This window comes from Camarhynchus parvulus, chromosome 2, assembly GCF_901933205.1.
Source record: "Camarhynchus parvulus chromosome 2, STF_HiC, whole genome shotgun sequence".
Classification (NCBI taxonomy): domain Eukaryota; kingdom Metazoa; phylum Chordata; class Aves; order Passeriformes; family Thraupidae; genus Camarhynchus; species Camarhynchus parvulus.
The window spans coordinates 4763063-4780962 of NC_044572.1; the positions used below are offsets into that span (position 1 = coordinate 4763063).

Here is a 17900-nt window from a genome sequence, read left to right on the forward strand (position 1 = left end):
CTCACTGACCTGTGGAATATTTGCGTGTCCTCTCCGAGTCTTTGTACAGGGATCCCATGATATCTCCCATGGATCTGGAGATCCTCATCTCATGCTGCTTGCTGTTGTTGGGCTGCAGGAGCTGATGATCAGACAAAGGGAATGATAAGAATTGGCCCAAGCCCTGTGGACACACCATGTGAAACCCTGTGTTTGGCTCCCTGGGACCCTATTACCCAAGAACTATGAAAAAAAAAAAAAAAAAAAGGAAAGAAAGAAGACATGCACGTAATCTAGAGTGATCCAAAAACCATTCACAAACAATTTACATCTGCTAATAAAACAGTCTAATAAAATTAGGCTCTCACAGATAATGGCAAATACAGATATTTGATATAAAAGACTGTTCCTGCACTCCATTATCTCCAGATAGGTACAGAGACTGATCACTGGACTGAAAACATTGCAATCCCAAAATCAGCACCTCTTCTCCCTGCTCCCTAGACTCCAGTGGCAGCTGAGGCACTGCAGAGGTTCCTCTGCAAGAGGACAGAGGAACAGAGAGGGGAAGGTCAGGGAAAACAGGTAAGGGAAGAGCAAAGAAAACCATATCCAGCTGGTAACCTGGTAGTGTCCAGGTTTTACTAAGATTCTAAGACCACACATTACAGTGAACTGTGATTTTTTGATAATTTGATGTATGACCTCAGAACCGTGTGCTCTCACACACAGGAGCGTGGCCACATGCTGCAGGAAGAGATGGAGCTGCTCTCAAGGGCAGGCAGGGATCCACCTGGCTCCTCTGCTCTCAGCAGCTGACCTGCAGCACTGCTGTGCTCTCAAAATTGCCCCATTTCCACCCAGGGTTTCTGACCTGCAGCACTGCTGTGGTCTCCCAAACTGCCCCATTTCCACACAGAATTTCTGACTTGCAGCACTGCTGTGCTCCCACAAACTCCCATTTCCACCCAGGGTTTAGGAAACCCCAACTCAAGGCTCAGTTTCCCCTGGGATTCTGCTCTCTGCACTTTCCAAGCCTCTCAAAAGGAGTGGAGAAGCTCCAAGGGCTGTGAGTACCCGCAGAAGAATGGGGATAAGTGAGTTACAAGACTCCCAATCTCTCCCGTACTTCTAGGAAATAAAAAGAAGAAACAGAATTGCAACATCTACAAATCCCTTGCTCTACAGCCTGTGCTTGGGGCAGCACGACATGTGCTTTGGCAAGACACTCTGTGCAAGCGAGGTCAGGCTAACAGGCTTAACTGCAAAACCACCGAGCTCAGGAAAAAACTAATAAGTAAATAAAGATGGAAAAAACCCAGACAGTTCTGCATGAGACTGAAGGATCCTGCAGTTTGCTCTCCCAGCCTTTAGCACGGCTGCAGCACATGCAGGGAACAGTCCCCATGCTGCCACCCAGCATGGCAAGGGCCAGGGCATCATCCTCAACACAGAGGAGAGGTGAAATGGAATGGTGGCAGCATCTCTAGAAAGAAAGAAAGCACAAGGGTTCCTCTCAGCTTTGAGGGTCAGGTGTTTAACCCTTCACAGGACACAGGAGCCAGCGGGAGCTGAGCTCAGCCTCTGGGCTGCTATCACAGGAACATTTCTGAGCAGCTGAGCCAGAGCAGGGCTGACCCCCTCTCATGACCAGCCTGCCCTCTGCTCTGCACCATCAGGAGACTCCTTTCCACTCCCCAGCACAATAACAAGGCATCTCAGGCTGCACACAAAGGAGCAGAGAAGGTGAAGGGCTCACGTTCGCTTTCTTTGGAGCGCTCACAAGGATCCGCAGGCTCTTCAGGGAAGGGCTCAGCTCCAACTGTTCCATGGCTTTGTCCAAATCTTCCTGGGATTTCAGTGGCATCAGGAGCTGGAAGGGATTAAACAAACACCACAGGATGGCAATGTCACACTTTTGGGTAAACAGAAGGAGGCAGATTCCTACAGGGAGCAGCCTGGGAATCGGGAGATGAGGGAGGAACCCAAGGAGGTGATGGAAAACGGGGCCCCCGTGCCCTCCAGCTTGCTGAGCTCTAATATTTTCTTCCAAGACCTCATTTACCAAGGAACAGATGCAAAAAAAGTCACAACAAACAACATCTGCAAGGAGAAATCTTAAAGGTCACACCAGCAATCCAGTGTGGGAAAAGGAGAGGGCTGGGATGAAACACTGGGCTTGCTGCCTGCTGCTCTGGGGCTGCTCTGATTCTGCAGCAGGACCTGCTGCTACCCAGCCCCAAAACAACCCCACACGTTCCTGCAGGGCTGATGGTCATGCAGTGGTGCTCCAAGACACCAGTGAGTTGCACCCAAGGATTTACTCTGGCAGATGCTTTGTGCCCTTCCCCACTGCTGCAGCCTGTGTTCCTGCACACTGACACAGTGTCTGGTCATCCCTAGTGTCTGGCCATAAGGTGAAACCAGGGATCATCCAAAAATAAAAGTATTTTCCCTTTTGATGTGAAAGGTGTGCATTGCTCTCCTTCCAAGAATCACTTCCTTCACTGCCAGCAGAACAAATTCAGCTTCTGCTCTTTGTAAGAGCAGAGAACTACACAGTGCCGTGTCTGTCAGGCAGCAAAAAGTGCTGATGTTTTCCTGGGAAATGGCAGAGTATGGCCCTCAAACCTCCACAGGGAATGTGACCCTCCCAGCCTTGCTGTGTGGTGTACCATGTCCTGCAGACAGCCTGCAAAGCCTCCAACACCCAACACAGCTGCACTTCAGAGCAGCTCTGTGGCCTTCTGCTGCCCTGGGCTAAGATTAAAAGCACAACTTCTTGCCCCTCATTCCAGGAGGAATATTCTGCCTAATCTCACAGCAAACAGGCCTCAGCCTCTGCAGGTTGCCTGGGGCACTGGACCCAGCACAGCACATGTTATTCTCATGCCTGTGCCAAAGTACACTGTAACTCCACTGACCAAAGGCACCGAGCAGCCACAGCTCCCAGCAGGCTCTCACTGCTCTCACTGGGAGCCACAGCTTCCCAGAACTCCTGAAAGGTGGCTCAGCCCTCTGGGTGATCAGAGCTCCTGCCACCAGCCACAGCAAACCCACCTCAGAGCAGCTGCCACACAAGGTGACACTCACGAGCCAAATGGGACAACCTGTTTGATCCCAGGGGGCTGCCAAGGGTTTGGCTGGTGGCCTGTAGGGAAATACAGCTCAGACTGTGAGCTCCTGGCCTTGTGGCCAAGAACCCCAGGGACATCCTGGGGTACAGCTCGCTTCTGGCTTGTGGCCAAGAACCCAGGTCTGGGTAGCAGGCAGGATCCTGGGGTGCACTGGGAAGACCGTTGCAGCTAGCCCCAGAAGGGTATTGCCCCTCTGCCCAGCCCTGTGAGGCACATCTGGAGTGCAGTGCCCAGCTCTGGACTGCAGAGACACAGGGAGCTCCTGCAGCTGGGCCAGCTGAGGCTGCAAGGAGATGAAGGGATTGGAGCACCTCTCTTATGAGGGAAGGCTGAAGGAGCTGGAGCTGTTCAGGCTCAAGAGGAGATGCTGAGAGGAGACCTCATCCCTGTCTGTGCCTGTCTGCAGGGAGGGCTCAGAGCAGGGACCAGGCCCAGCAATGGCACAGGAGGAATGGGCTGGAATGATCCCAGGAAGTTCCCCCTGGACATGAGGCAGAATTTCTTCCCTGTGCAGTGACTGAACCCTGAACAGATCATCCAGAGAGGCTGTGGAGTCTCCTTCCCTGGGGATATTCCAGAACCATCTGGATACAATCCTATTCTTCTCTCTCTTCTTGACCCTGCTTAAGAAGGGAGGTTGGACCAGATGACCCTCTGTGGTGCCTTCCAACCTGACCCATTCTGTGATCCTGTGATTTCCTCTCATCCTTCATTCGTACTTGAGTGAACAACCTGCATTCCCCACACGTATCAGGCAACGATGGTACTGAGTATGTCTCCTAAATGCAGTGCTCAGCCTGCTCCCTTAAGCAGCAGAGGTGCAGAGAATCCCCTGGGGCACTGCTCAACCCTCCTGAGGTTCACACAAAGGTTCTGGCTCAGGCAGACCAGGCTCCTCCTCTACACACCCCCAGACAGAACTGAGAATGGTGGAGAGCTGCTCTCCCTTGTTTCACCACCAAGCAGAATTTGACCCTGAACTCTCAGCTCAGCCCCACTGCTCACCCATCCCTTCCCTGAGCTCCTCACAAGTGCTCAGAGCAATCCCCCAGCTGCTGCTCTGAACAGAATGTTCTGTAGGTCACTGCATCTCCCTCCAACATCACAACATGAACATGTTTGCATGCCTCCTTCAGAGGAGCCAAAAACATCAGGGAGAAATTGCCCTCTTGTAAAAGGGACTGGAGCCAGTATTTAGCTTGGCTTTACCTATTACCCACATCTGGCAAGAAAATTCTGCTCCATTTGGCTTCCAGACTGTGGCACATATGGACATCAGGAACAGGTATCTGCTAGGCATGAAACTCAAAGCAGACTCATGCAGAACCATGGAAGTAACTGCCAGGGTGGATTTCCAGAAACTGGGTTTATTTGATCTAAAGACTGAGTAGCTGTGATTAACAGCAAAGTTTACCTACACAGAAGTTGCACAAACAGAGCTTATTGGATTTTTTTTTTGCCTTTTAAATAATATCCTCCCCTGGAGCCTGATGTTTTAGTGGGGGACCTGATGGTCTCTCCACTGCAGGTTGAAAAAGTGAGGGCAAAGGCTGAGGTTTCACCAGCTACAGCAGCACTGTCAGACCTCACTCCATGAGACACCACAGAAAGCCAGAGAATTGTAGGAAACAGGGTTGGGGAAAAATCTGAGAGGTCAATTAGTTCATCTTCCTGCCCAATGCAAGACCAACTGGCATCAACAATGCTCAACAAATGTTTGTTAAATATGCTTTTATCTCCTCCCTCCCCTCCATAATGGTGCCTCTGCCATTTCCCCAGGCTTTAACTCCCCCCAAGCTCCCAGAATGATGCTGAGGGGGAGGAGACAGCAGGAGGTCAGAAGAGCAGTGGTGGCACATGGAGGTTCAGTGAATTTCTGCCCAAGGTCACATCACAAATTGTGTCTGTGCTGCCCCTGGCCAGGCCAGGCTTTACTGTCCCACTCCTCAGAAAGATGAGCCCAGCCTGGAACTAACACAGCCATGTCCCATGGGGGACACCCATGGCCAGGCCCTGCTGTTATCTGCAGCAGCCCCAGCCTGCTGATTCCATGGTCCCACCAGGATGTGATTCATGTGTGCCCCTGCTCCACCCAGCTGGCATGCTCATCCCACTGAGCCTGGCCCCAGGACACCTCCTCTACCAGGACAGGGATTGCCACTCACTGAGATTCTGCAGGGGCCTGCTGACCTCAGTCTAGATTTGCTCTACAAGGTGCCACTGCAACAGAGGTGTCTGATGGCAGCAAAGAATTACTGCCCAGCTCCCCTGGAGCATAAAGGCAGGGTGAAATATTTAACTGCGATGAGTCTGTGGTCATGTTCCCTCTGAAAGTTGCAGTCGTGACACCCAAAACCCTGACCCAGGAGCCAGATGCTGGGATGTCACCACGTGTGCACGTAGGCTGTGTCCCCAAAGATCCCTCGTGTCTGTTTATTGTGTTTCCAGAACAACAATCCTGAGTTACTACTCCTCAGACATCTTCCCAAAGCTGTGGGTTCTCATGAGGTGGAACTTTTAAGTGTATGAAAACAAAACACTGCCCTAAGAAATCAGGAGTACCCAAAGGCCTGCTCATGGCCCTGCTATGTGCTGTGCACATGCCCAGAAAGACAGTCTCTAACATGGGATAAAATGCATTATTTAAGCTTCTGTTTGCTGTTGTTGGAAAGAAATCCTCTTCCAGCGGGAAGAAACCTGGAATGAAATGAGTCATTCCTGGAGAATTCAATGGCAGGCTTTTCCCAGGAGGCTGTCAAAGAATGCCCAAGATTAGAAACCTGACTGCATTCAAAGGCAAAACCCAGTGGACACTTTGGTATCATGAGGTGCCTATTGTACAAGAATAGGAACTTTCTTTGTGGAGCAAATCTCTATTGAAACAGAAGGGAGAAAATAATAAATGGGGGGGAAAAAAGAAGAAAGGTCTCCTCAGGACCTCTCTCTCCATTCATACTTTAATCAAAAGCTCATCTGCAATTAATACTTAAACAAGCCAGCTGCCAGGGCAGATCTAAAAGGATCTGTGTTTAAAAGCCAACCTCTGCCATTTGGCCCTCTCCTCCTTCCCAAAGCCAAAGCCACCCCAAGAGTCCAGTGGCTGCAGATGCCTCACAGGCAAACACTGAGCACACCAAAACAGATGCCAAGGATTTCCCCCTTCTGCTAACAGCCCTCAGCAGGATCCTCCTTCCACACACAGTGCTGGGCTCAAAAGTGGGAAAAACACAGAGGCCTACGTGATGAATGATGGAGGAGAAAGTCCTCCTAGCCTTAAAATGCAAGGCTTGCACAGGGAGGGTTTCTTGGCTGCTTTCATGTGGCCACAGGGGCTGCTGGAGGAACGCTCAGTGATGCACATTGCAGTGCAGACCCAGCCACAAGAGCGTGCACGTCGTGCTGGGGGTTTGGGTGAGACAAAGTCAGGGCTGGAGAAAAGAACATTCTGTGAGCAGCACTGTCCCTCCTGCTCTGCCCGTCATGCTCCTGCAACTGCCCCCCAGGTGGCAAGGCTTCACACCCCTGATGGAGTGAGGGGGAAAGACAATGTTCCTTACTCGGAATCACTTTGACAAAGGAAAATCCTGGCTTGGAGGCCGAGAAGCCATCTGAGCTGTGTTCAGACAACAGCTCTTGTGCACTCACTAGCTGGGAACCACTAAAAGAGGTTGTTTTTCTTCACATCCAAGCAAAACACAAAATCAGGGCCTTCAGAATAAATCACTGCTCAATTCTGAAGTTGGCAGCAGGCACCCCAAAAGCAGTAAGGAGAAGAGTACCTCATTGTTCACACAGACCAAGTCCATCGTCTGCCCAAAAGCGTCCGTGACCTTCTGCACCACCTCCTTGAATCTGACCGGTCTTGGAAACTGGATAATCCTGTATACACAAACAAATACAACAACACTCTCAGTTTAGCAGAAGCATACTGGAATTTGGGGTTTTACTGACAGTACAGAAGAAAGGACTTGTGTTCCATCACAAAGCACAAAGAGTGCTCCTTGCCTTTACACTCACAGAAATGCTGCTCCTCTGCTGTGCCCAAGAGGGGACCTGACAACTCTGCAAGAATATTTACCAAAAATCTTTGTGCACCTCCCTCTGCTCCTCCCTCCAATGTGAGTACAGGTGGGAAAAAGGAAGTCCAGTAGCCCCCCACTGGAGAAAACCCAGATCAGGCAATGGTCAGTGATTTATCATCTCTGTTTTCAGCAAGAGGCTCCGAATAGGGAGGAGGACTGAAGTGGGGACTCATGCTGTGACTCTCCTGTACCATCACACACAGCACCTCTGTAGGTACTTACAGCAGGTACAGTCTAACCCTAAAATAACACTACTTCAATTTTCTTTGGCTTTAACATGCACCTTGGACCATCAGCCTGTGTCCTGCCCTGTCACAGTCACCAAGCAGAGGTGATTCCATGAAAATGTCAAGCAGGGAAGGGCGGACAAGCTTTAACTCCCAGCCCTATTTTTATGGGACCCATGCCCAAAATCTGGTTATCTTAAGTAAGTGTCATGGACTGCTAATCAAAGGACACATTTCTGTAGAGTTCCAGCTCCACTGTGCTTCAGCAGGGCTCAAGAATTAACAAGAGAAAAGGATCCAAGTGTGCACCCAATGTCCCTGGTAAAAGAGGCATTTCATGACTTCCCGCTTGGAACCATTTTGCCTGCTGCAAATCCCAGGAGCTTCTTGTGGCAAATGGGATGGTGAGGCAGGGCTCTTGCATATAAAAGTGCAGCTGATTTTAGGGGAATGAATCCTGCTGTGAGCTCAGCTGCAGCTGGCTGAAGTCAGCAGGACAGTGTTGGGTGGAAAAGGTAATTTGTCCCTGTGTTCACAGGGGTCTGGAGTAGGTACCTACCTTTTCTCTCCTTCATATTCAAACTTGATCCTGACACTTCGCTGCTGAAAGAAGAAGCAGAGAATGGTGAGGTCCCAAAGTGCATCCTGGACTGACCCACAGACCCAAAGCTGACAGGAGTTCTCAGGGAGACTCTCCTAACTCTGTAAGACATCTGCTTTATTTAGGCCAAGCTGCCTGGTGGATTCACAGCCTTTGGGGACACTCCACATTGCTGAGAAATGTTCTTGACAAAAAAAATAAGTTCTTCTGTAAGCAAGAAGACACTCATCTCTATAACTGTTAGTTTTAATAAAATTAATTAATAAAGCTGAGAATTGTTCTGAACTCTTGGGAGCAAGGCACTGTTATCAAAGAGGCCAATATGGCAAGTCTGATGCCTGTCCACCTTCAGTGCTTCCCATGGTTACATCCCAGTACTTTTCTGTTGGAAACCCAAAAACCAAAGCTCAGAGGATGGTTGCTAGAACACAGGTGTATTTGGGGTGAAGAATTAAGAAGTAAAAGCAAGCATTCTCTAACGGAAGTGGAGACAGTCCAAAATTTTAAAGCCAACAGTGCCAGGATGGTTGAAGGGCTGGTTGCTATTTTGTTGGGACCAACAAAATGCAAAGTGTATCAGGCCCAATACACAATGCACAGCCAATGCCCCCCTGAACTGACCCACTGCTCACCTCAAGAGAAACCACAAAATTTGCCCAAGGAAGAGCCAGTGGAATCACAGGCACACTGAGCACACAGCTGTGCAGGAACCAGTAAAAACCACTTCTCCCCTGCTCTATTTGTGCATATTTAGCAGCAATCAAGACCACAAGGAGCTTTTTCATTCCTTCAGCTTCTCAGGCCAAATCTGAGCCAAGCATCCCTCTAGCATCCCTCAGATCATTCCAGGACTTTCCGACGGCCTCCAAAGCAGATCAAACCCCTCTTTACTCCCCAGACCAGGTCTAGTGAGCCCACTTAACCAGCATTTTCCTCCCCACAGTGCCCACCAGCCTCCTCAAACAGCTCTCTTCCCATGCAGAGAGGAGTGCTGGCCACCTCCCTCCGAGGTGTAACCCCAGGGAGGGCTCGGTCCCGTCTCGCAGGGATAACTCCCAGCTGGGTGGGTGACAGCCCTTCCTGAGCACAGCACTTATCTCTGGGCCTGGGCTGCCAGTGTGTGAAGGCACACTTTCCATCCTCTCAGAGGGAAAGCAGAGCTGCAGCAGAACAGCTTTGTTCCTAACGAGGAAGAGGAGCTGGAGCGGCGCCCTCGGGTTTGTTTTTCAACCGACAGCTCCTCGAGTTCTGCAAACACCCACTGAAATTCAGGAAGTCGAGGCTGGAGGCAATTCTGTTAAAAAGCTTAAACAGATTCAGGGTAAACACGCTGGATCACCCAAAATGCATCCTTGTTATCTCTGCTCGTGGCATTTTCTGTGCTTCCGGAAGGGCTGGGAAGAGCCGGTGCTGGGACAGTCACCAAGTGGGGCACTCCAGCAGTGATACAGGCCTGTGCTAAACAGGCACTTACATCACCTCTGCCTACAGCCAGTTCTCCAGACCCACAGCGTCTGGAGAGTCTCCAGGCTCATTGCCAGAACCAGGCCCAACTTGTAAAACTACCAGATTAATCCTAAACCAGTCCGAAATTGCAAAGGAGAAGAGATGATCATAACCAACCTAGTGCTGAAGGTTCAAATCATTCTGGAGAGACAGGCAAATGCAGGTGGGATTGGGATCTTGGATTATTTGGGCTAGAAAAGAAAAGATACAGGCTCTTTCATGCCAATTTTTATTTGCACGTGCCTCTCTGACCAGGCCTGGCTGGTTTATTCCTCCTGAATGCTGGCAATAAATTGGCCAGTGTGGGTTCACTGACTATAACACCACACAACCTTTCTCTAAAGAAAGAGAGAGATAAAAAAAAAAAAAACAAGGAACTTTCGAGGTTTCTCCTTACAAAGAGCAGGACGTGGAAGGGGAAGAGCTCCCACAGCTCTGGCCTCACTGCAGGAAACCTTTCAAAACACAGGTTTCACTTTCAGCACAGCCCCAAACACTGCACTGAGCTGGGATGCAGCACACGCTGCCTGGTTGTGCTGAGCAGCACAGATTTCACAGACAAACAAGTTTTGAAAAACAGCTTGTGGCTGGAAAATGTCAGAACACTTGTCTAAAGCTCCAGAGAGAGAAGCAAATGAAAAAAAATGAGCCACGACCCTGCTGCATCCTTTTCTTCTACATCAACAACAAGGCTGATGTGCCGTGGCCCGACGCCAGCAGAAGGACGCCAGCTGCCCCACACTGCTCTGCTCTGCTTCTGAGCAGAGCTGCAAACACATTGCCTGCAACAGGGAAATGAAAACCCACTTCATTTCTTAATTAGATAACATTTTTCTTTAATATGAAACACACTAACCTCTTGCCTCCCTCCAAGAAACCAAGACCTTTAGCTGGCAAGCTTTTGGAAGAGGGAAAAATTCATATTTATCAGTCTGAGAAGTTGATTACAGTTTAATTTTTCAGGCTTCCCTTGGCTTGCTCATGTTTTTGACCTACAGCTCAAGCTGAATTCATCACTGCTATCAGCAGCAAATACTTTTTTCCTTTTTTCAAGAAAAAAAAAAGAGGTGGGCAGTGCCCAAAGTACTAGGAAATCTCAGGGGATGCAAAGCACTTCCTAAATGCTGGAGCAGGCTGTGATTTTTTACACCCATGGAAGTCTGGTTTGCAGCAACTGGTTTAAGATTACACAGGGAGCCTGGGGCACTGCCAAGTGCTGGAGCAGAACCTTGTGTGAGTCTGCACCCAACACCTCAAATGAACAATCAGGGGGAATGCAGGACCAGCACCTTCCACATCAGGAACTCAACACAGCGTGCAAATGTTGAGCTGGAAGAGGTGTGGGTGGTGGAAGCTGCTGGGTCCTACTCACTTTTGCAGTTTTGTGAGGAACGTGACTCCTCTTGCACAACCCAGGTTGAATTATTCACTGTCCCTGCCATCAGGTGCCACATGAGGTCAAGGGCAGCCCTGTTCTCCTTCAGTCAAAAGGTCCTTAGTGGGTGTAGGAGAACAAGCTGAGACATCCAAAGGCTTGTGTTAAATACAGTGCAGGACAGGGATAAGGACAGCCACAGGCACCAGCCTTAAACCCTGAGCTCTAGCAGAGCATTTAAACAAGATTTTCACCAGCACTGTGAGAGCTCAGGCAGGTAATGGAGCCAACAAGGGAAACTGAGGCACAAAGACAGGAAGGGTTTTGGTTAAGGGTGTGAAGAGAAAGCCCAGCCTAGGGAGGAGAAGGCTCCATGGAGACCTTCTTGCAACATTTCAATATATAAAAGGGCTTTATAAGATGGAGAGACACTTTTTACCAGGTCCTGCAGTGACTGGATGAGGGCAACAGTTTTCAACAGCAAGAGGCTAGATTGAGGCTCGATATAAGGAAGACATTTTCCATCACTGGGTTGCTGAGACACTGGCACAGGCTGTCCAGAAAAGCTGTGGGTGCTCCATCCCTGGACGTGTTCAAGGCCAGGCTGGATTGAGCAGCATGGTCTGGTGACATGTCCCTGCCCACAGCAGACAGCCTGGCCTTTAAAACCCTTCCCAGCTCAAACCATTCTGGGGTTCACTCTCTGGAGCAGCACAGGGGTACAGGGAAGCACAGAATGAAGGTGTTTGGCCCCCTGGGCTGTGAGCACTGAGCAGTTTTCCCTGTGTGTGTTTCACAGAGGAGCCCACGGCCCCGCTGGCGCCTTCAGACCCTGCTGCGACACAAACAAAACCAGCGACAGCCCTGACAGGAAATACCACAGCCATTCCCTTCGTTTCTACAATAATTTCTCCTCCAAAATACTTGTACTGGCATTTCCTCCAGCCCTGCAAACAAATGGTATTTTACTCCTTCTTGCCATATTCCTCCAAAAGGAAAAAGCAAAGCCGCTGCTGCGGCCACAAAGCCATCACCATCCTTCCAGGCTTTCCTTGAGGTATTTTTGGCTCTTTCCTCAAAACTTCGGATTTCACAGAGAAAAGACCACAACTGCCAAGCTTCAGAGAGGGAATTCAGATGGGAACTTGGGGAGAAAAGGGACAACTGCTTTTGCCTTTTGGCTAGGGTCCATGTACCCCAGCAGGCTGGGCCAAGCTTGGCCCTCAGAGCTGGAGCAACAGCCCTGTGTGCTGGTTTTGATTAAGGAAAACGTTGGAAAAAAACGGAAAAAGTGTTTCCAAACGAGGTGAATCATGATCTTATACAGAGATCCCTGAAGAGCTGACTGCTGTTTGTAATAAAAGCACACACGGAGAGCAGGAAAACAAGCAGCTAGTCCTAAAATGGAAGTGGCTCTGGAGGAGCAGAAGATGCTGAGCACCCTCTCTGCTGAACAGCCAGGAGGTCGCTCAAACTGGGGTATAGGTCCAAGCTGAGCCTGTGGAGAAAGCTGTCTAATGGCAGAGGCAGGCAGGGAGCCAGCAGAGGAGCCAGCCCTGCACCTCCACGCCTGTCGGTGTCACTGAAACAACTAAAACTGCCACTCTGGAAAATCCCAGACTAGCACAAATTCAAAGATTCCCCCCCCACCATGATGACCTCTCCTCCTCCTAAGCTCCACTGCTATCAGAAACAGTGCTCTGTCCAGACCCCACTTCTGTGGCTTTAGACCTGCTCCTGTCCAACCAAACCAGAGGACAGCTTTGCCCATGCTGAGACATCACAAGGATGGGGCCTTTAGAGCATTTCTTCCACCCAAATCCACAGCTGCCTCCCAAACCAACTGGGACAAGCCTCTGACTTCAGCATTAACCCTTCTGTGGTCAAGAAAGGCAGGAAAAATCATCACAAGGGGCCTCCTATTCCCTTTGGTGCTGCTCATTCCAGCCTTGCTCATACCCACCCACAAGATTTTGGGCACTTATTTTGTCTCAGTTTTCCCCCTGGGTAACACGGGGGCAATGAAATACACCAACTTTTGCACGCCACAGGGTAACCAGAGGGTTTGTTTTCACTTCTCTGATTTTCTACTCGCTGGATTAGGAAACAACGAGAAAACCCCGCAGAGCCGCGCTCGAGTCACTCCCTTCGTACAAAGCCACAAAGCAGTGGGATTCCTCCTCGACTCCTGGCTCTGGCTGAGAGGAATCAGCACCACAGGGCCAGGCTGAGGGGACTCCTACACTTCCCCAAGGTGCAGCTCGTTTGCATCAGCCCAGCGCTCGCCCCTGCCCTCAGCTCCTCACACGCCAGACGGCTGGAGCGCGGCCCCGACCGCAGAGGAGATGAGTAACGCACGGCACTGGGAATTATCTGAACCCCCACACACCGCGTTATTCAGCAAGCAGACAGAAAGCAGTTTGTCTGGCATTGCCCCTTCATCATTCATCATTGCAGGGGCAGAAGGCACAATATATCGCAGTCCCCCCGGATCCTTGCAGCTTTTTTTTCCTCTGAAAGCACCTGAGCAGCTCGGAGGACAGCGATGATGTCTGGAAGGTTCACTGCTGCCAGCTGCAGACATTTCTGTTTCACACAGCAACAGAAATCACAGGCTTCAAAATGTTTATCTAAAACCACCCACCTGGCAAGGAGGAGGTATTTTTCCAGCTGGATTTCTCACTGGTATCACCCTCTTCACCCTCATGTCAGCTCCACGAGCAGACATAGGAAAGCCTCTTAAATCCTTGGGACTCCACTGCCTCACCATCTCCAGCCAAGGCTTCCCCAGTCAGTGATTTGCACCCTTGTTTCTGCTCCCCAGGTGAGGAAATCCCTGCAGATCCCCTCATAGAGACTCACATCTTCCCACATCCACACCATATCCTCCAGGTGATAAAGCCAAACTCCTTTTTAGGCTGCTCAAAGACCCACAGAGAGCCCCCAGAATGAGCTGTATTTTACTGGAGTTAGGAGCAAGCCTTGTCTTGCATCCAGCTTGCCAAAGAGAACAGTCCAGAGGTAATTTACTAAAAGATCAACTTTTAGGACAATCTGACATTTGATGTACTTGGAGAAACATTTCCTACAAACATTTAATTGCCGTGGGAGAACTCGCCATCATGATTAAGGTGGCAGAAGAACTGCTGGCTGCCAGTGCCTGTGACAGAGGCCCACTGACAAGCAGCTTCATACTGCCAGTTGCCAAGTGCTATTTATAGAAATGAATGGATGTGCACATAAATAGATCCAAAATAAATGCTAATTTAATTGCTCTTTTCTCCCTCCATCCTTTTGTTCAGGATTTCCTAATTATTCGGGGTTTCCCTTCTTATTCCACTCATCTTTTTCCTTAATGAACACAACGCTGATCTTCATTCTCCTGTTTCCTTCTTCCCCTCTTCAGAGACATTTCTATGAACAAGCTCAGTCTGAGAGATAGCCTGGAAGGGCTCCTTCCAGCCATGCCAGAGGACGCACAAGGAATAACAGAGTGATTAAAGGAGTAACAGAGGAATGCCAGTGCAGAAGCTGCAGCAGGAATAATGTCAGAAGGATCCCTCTGTTCCCAAAGAACTGCTCTGCTCTACCTCACACAAGGAAGGAAAAGGGTGCCCATGGCTGTCTGTCCCTGTAATTCCCACAAGGCAGAGAGGCAGGAAAGAGTGGCTGCCACTGCACATCCAGAAACTCAACCTTCACCCTAAACTCATTTGTGAGGGAAGAAAACTAAGAAAAGAAAGATTCTTATGAAATTTGCCAAAGGATGTTCATTTCTTAAGATGAACTGAAGCAAAACTATCAATATTTTGGGAAAGAAACATTTTGGAGCACACACAACCACAGGCTGTTTTCTTGTGTGGCCCAGGCCTACGAGGAATACAATCTGGCAGGATTCAATTTTCAAACTTGTGTCAAGAGAGCACTGAGGAAGCCCTCCAGGAGACAGGAATGAGATAGCACTTCAGTTGTGCTTCTCTGTGTACCAGAAACTGCTGCAAGCCACAGAGAACTGGCTAGTTAGCCAAGACATTCTTGCTGTGAACTCTGTCTTTCAATGGAAATTTGGAACACTGACCAAAGGATTCCCATGCCTCAGAAAAAACATTTTTCCACAGAAAAAAGAAATATTATTTTATTAATCTACTAACTGAACTCCCAAACCCAAGTAGTTCAATGTGAGCACGTTGCTGCAGGGCCTCATGAGAGGTACCAACAATTAGATGACCAAGAAGACATTTTATCACCAAAATGGCCCTGTGCCTCATTTCCCCCCCAAGAAGGGAACTATGCAGGGCATCTTTCAGCCCAACTGACCACCCTAATCACAGGATTAGGTAAACAATAAAAATCACAGGATCAGGCAAACAATAAAAAGGGAAAACCAAGTACCAAAGGAACAGCAAGCATGACAACAGCACTTCCAAAGCAATCTCTCCCCCACATCAATTTCTGTCCTAAAAAACAACGAAAAAAAACCCCTAAAAGTGACCCAAACAAGCTGATTAAACTGAGCTAGAAACATGAACCAAGCTCCCACTAATTCCGCCTCCTCTGGCCGCTCCCCACCTCCCGCAGCGCCGCAAGCCAGACGTGCTCCAGCCAGTCCAATTTAGTGAGGCAACAATTCAACATCCTCCAACGCCCTCCCTCTCCTGGGACCTGCTGGTCTGACCCCTCAGCTCCGGATGTGTGAGGAGAGCAGGATCCTCACCATCCACATCTCCTCCATCAGGGAGCTCCGAGCAACCCTGAGCACGCGGCTCCGCTTGTGGATAAAAAGAAAAATCATGAAGGAGGAAGTGTTTTTGTAAGCATCAGTGCTCTAATAAGAAGGAAAGTTTGATTCTTATACAGTAAAATATAATGAAATTCCTGTAATAAAATTAAACACAGCTGGCAGCTGATATTAGAGCACAGCATACCTCCATGGGTGATTTATAAATGAAGACACAGAGTGGATGGGCTGTGGGTGTGGATTTGATTGCAAGATGCCAACTTCATGCAGATAAGAACTGAATCAATGAAAACTACCATTTTCCTTATTTTTGATTAATTATCTGGTTAACTGTGTATGTGCTACATTAACAGCCCAGGTCTCAAAAACAACAGCAGGGATTTTCCCCTGTCGTGCAAAACAAATGTTTTAAGAGGAGCCTGAAAGCAACTGGAGCTGGCTCCACACTGTCCCCACCCATCACTGTGCACAAGATGCTGCCCTTGCAGCCATCCAAAGCTGCTCTGGGCTTTCTGCTTCTCCTGCAGCTGCAGGGAGCCAGCCCTGAGTTTCTCTGGTCACTTCTGTAAACATCTTGGACTTTTTTCAGCATGAGCTGAACACAAACCCAGTGATTCAACTTGGCCAGTTGCTCCTGCCAGGCCGTGCTTTGAAACCAGACGTGCGCACGTGTTTTTGTCTGCATGTGGCTGGGGAGTCCACAGGGATTCTGGAAGGGATTTTTTCCTCCCTGCACCCAGACTGCTTTGTTTGTGGCACAAGTGACATTAAAAAATGCCTGACCACAGTAAATGATAATTTGTTTTTTCCCTTGCTAGGCACCCAGCAGTTGCAGAATTCACTGCAAGCTCATTCTAAACCATGGCACTAGAGGTGGAATTCCACGTGGATTTGCTGCCATGCTTCTCCAGCAGCTTCCCAGTTGTCCCAATCTTTTTCTCCCTTTTTTCCTTGCTATTTTGACAACTGAATTCTTTCTTCACAACTTGCACGTTCCCATATTATTTGCTCCATAGACAAACATGCTATTAAATCCACTTCAGCTATTGTATCAATGTCAGCAAATAATTTCTGACATTGCTCAAGGGACAATGTTTTTTGCTCACCAAAACAGCTCTGAATGTGCAACAGGGCCAAAATGTTTAGGAGCATAAAGATAAACAGCAGTAATTCATAATTAAACACTTTATATAAGAATGACATTATTCCTCCCCAAAGAGCCTGGGTGTCTACAGCTCAGAATTGGCAGTCTGTCTTTCAAATATCTGAAGCAAAATGTGCACATAATAAATATTGTATTTCATTAACGCTGTCAATAGAAAACAATTGACTTATCCAAGTCCTAAAGCTGCACAGCCTGAAACAAGTTCTGCTACTTTCAGAGCTAAACAACAGCTGGAAGTGCCTTGAGGTGAGACTTGAGATTTAAACCCAGTTTCAGGCCCTGTTATTATATTTGTGAATAATTTGGGGTATTACCCTTCTCTGCTCCTCTGTGATATAGGGATGCCTGTAACTTCCTTTCAGCTTTTCAAACAGAGGTCATAAACCTCCTAGCTTGGTAAAATGATTCTATTTCTGATGTGCTGAGCACTTGTTAACTTCAGTTCTAACATTTAAACTCTGCTGAGCCAGCATGGCAAGCACCCTGCCCTCCTCTGCGGTCTGCTGGAGTTTGGGGTGGCCTGAAGAAGCAAAGCCATACCTGTTTGTTGGAGTGGACACTGTTTTTATTCCTGTTGTTGTCCAGCAGCCCCCCACACTTGCCCAACGCTGCCAAATCCTTCATAATAGAGTTCAGAGCTTCTTCTTCATCTGCAAGGAAAGAAGAGACAACTGAAGTGCGGAAAGCAACCCTGCCCTCGGATGCGCAGAGTGAAAATACAGCACTGCAAAGACAAACTTTCAACACAAATGGATCAAAAGACACAATGTTAAGAGAGGCATTCCAAGACCACATCACAGTCTCTCCCAGCCCAGTCTGTCTTGAAACCACAGGTTCCTTCATCACAGGTGAGACAGATAATGAGATCTCATGGTCCCCACCTGAAAGGGTCTTCAAGAAAACTGCAGAAGGACTCTTGACAAGGACATGGATACAAGAAAATGCCATTAAAATGAAAAAGGGCAGGTTTAGATTAGATATTAGAAAGAAATTTTCTTCTGTGAGGGTGGTGAGGCCGTGCCACAGTTGCCCAGAGAAGCTGTGGCTGCCCCATCCCTGGACATGTGCAGGGCCAGGTTGGATGGGGCTT

General features: G+C 48.8%; 1 protein-coding gene across 2 annotated transcripts in view; it reads right to left on the reverse strand.

Annotated features, from left to right (window-relative positions):
• LOC115901021 (mitogen-activated protein kinase kinase kinase 3-like) overlaps positions 1-17900 on the reverse strand; it is an 82410-nt gene that overhangs the window by 26551 nt on the left and 37959 nt on the right. The window contains exons 3-7 of one of the 2 annotated variants that reach the window (XM_030943295.1): positions 17351-17460; positions 7985-8025; positions 6896-6995; positions 1739-1852; positions 10-121 (exon numbers count right to left, since the gene is read on the reverse strand). In XM_030943295.1, coding sequence (XP_030799155.1) covers positions 10-121; positions 1739-1852; positions 6896-6995; positions 7985-8025; positions 17351-17460 — 477 coding nt within the window. Of the gene's footprint in view, positions 1-9; positions 122-1738; positions 1853-6895; positions 6996-7984; positions 8029-17350; positions 17461-17900 lie in introns of both variants that reach the window. The other variant, XM_030943294.1, reaches the window with a different exon arrangement.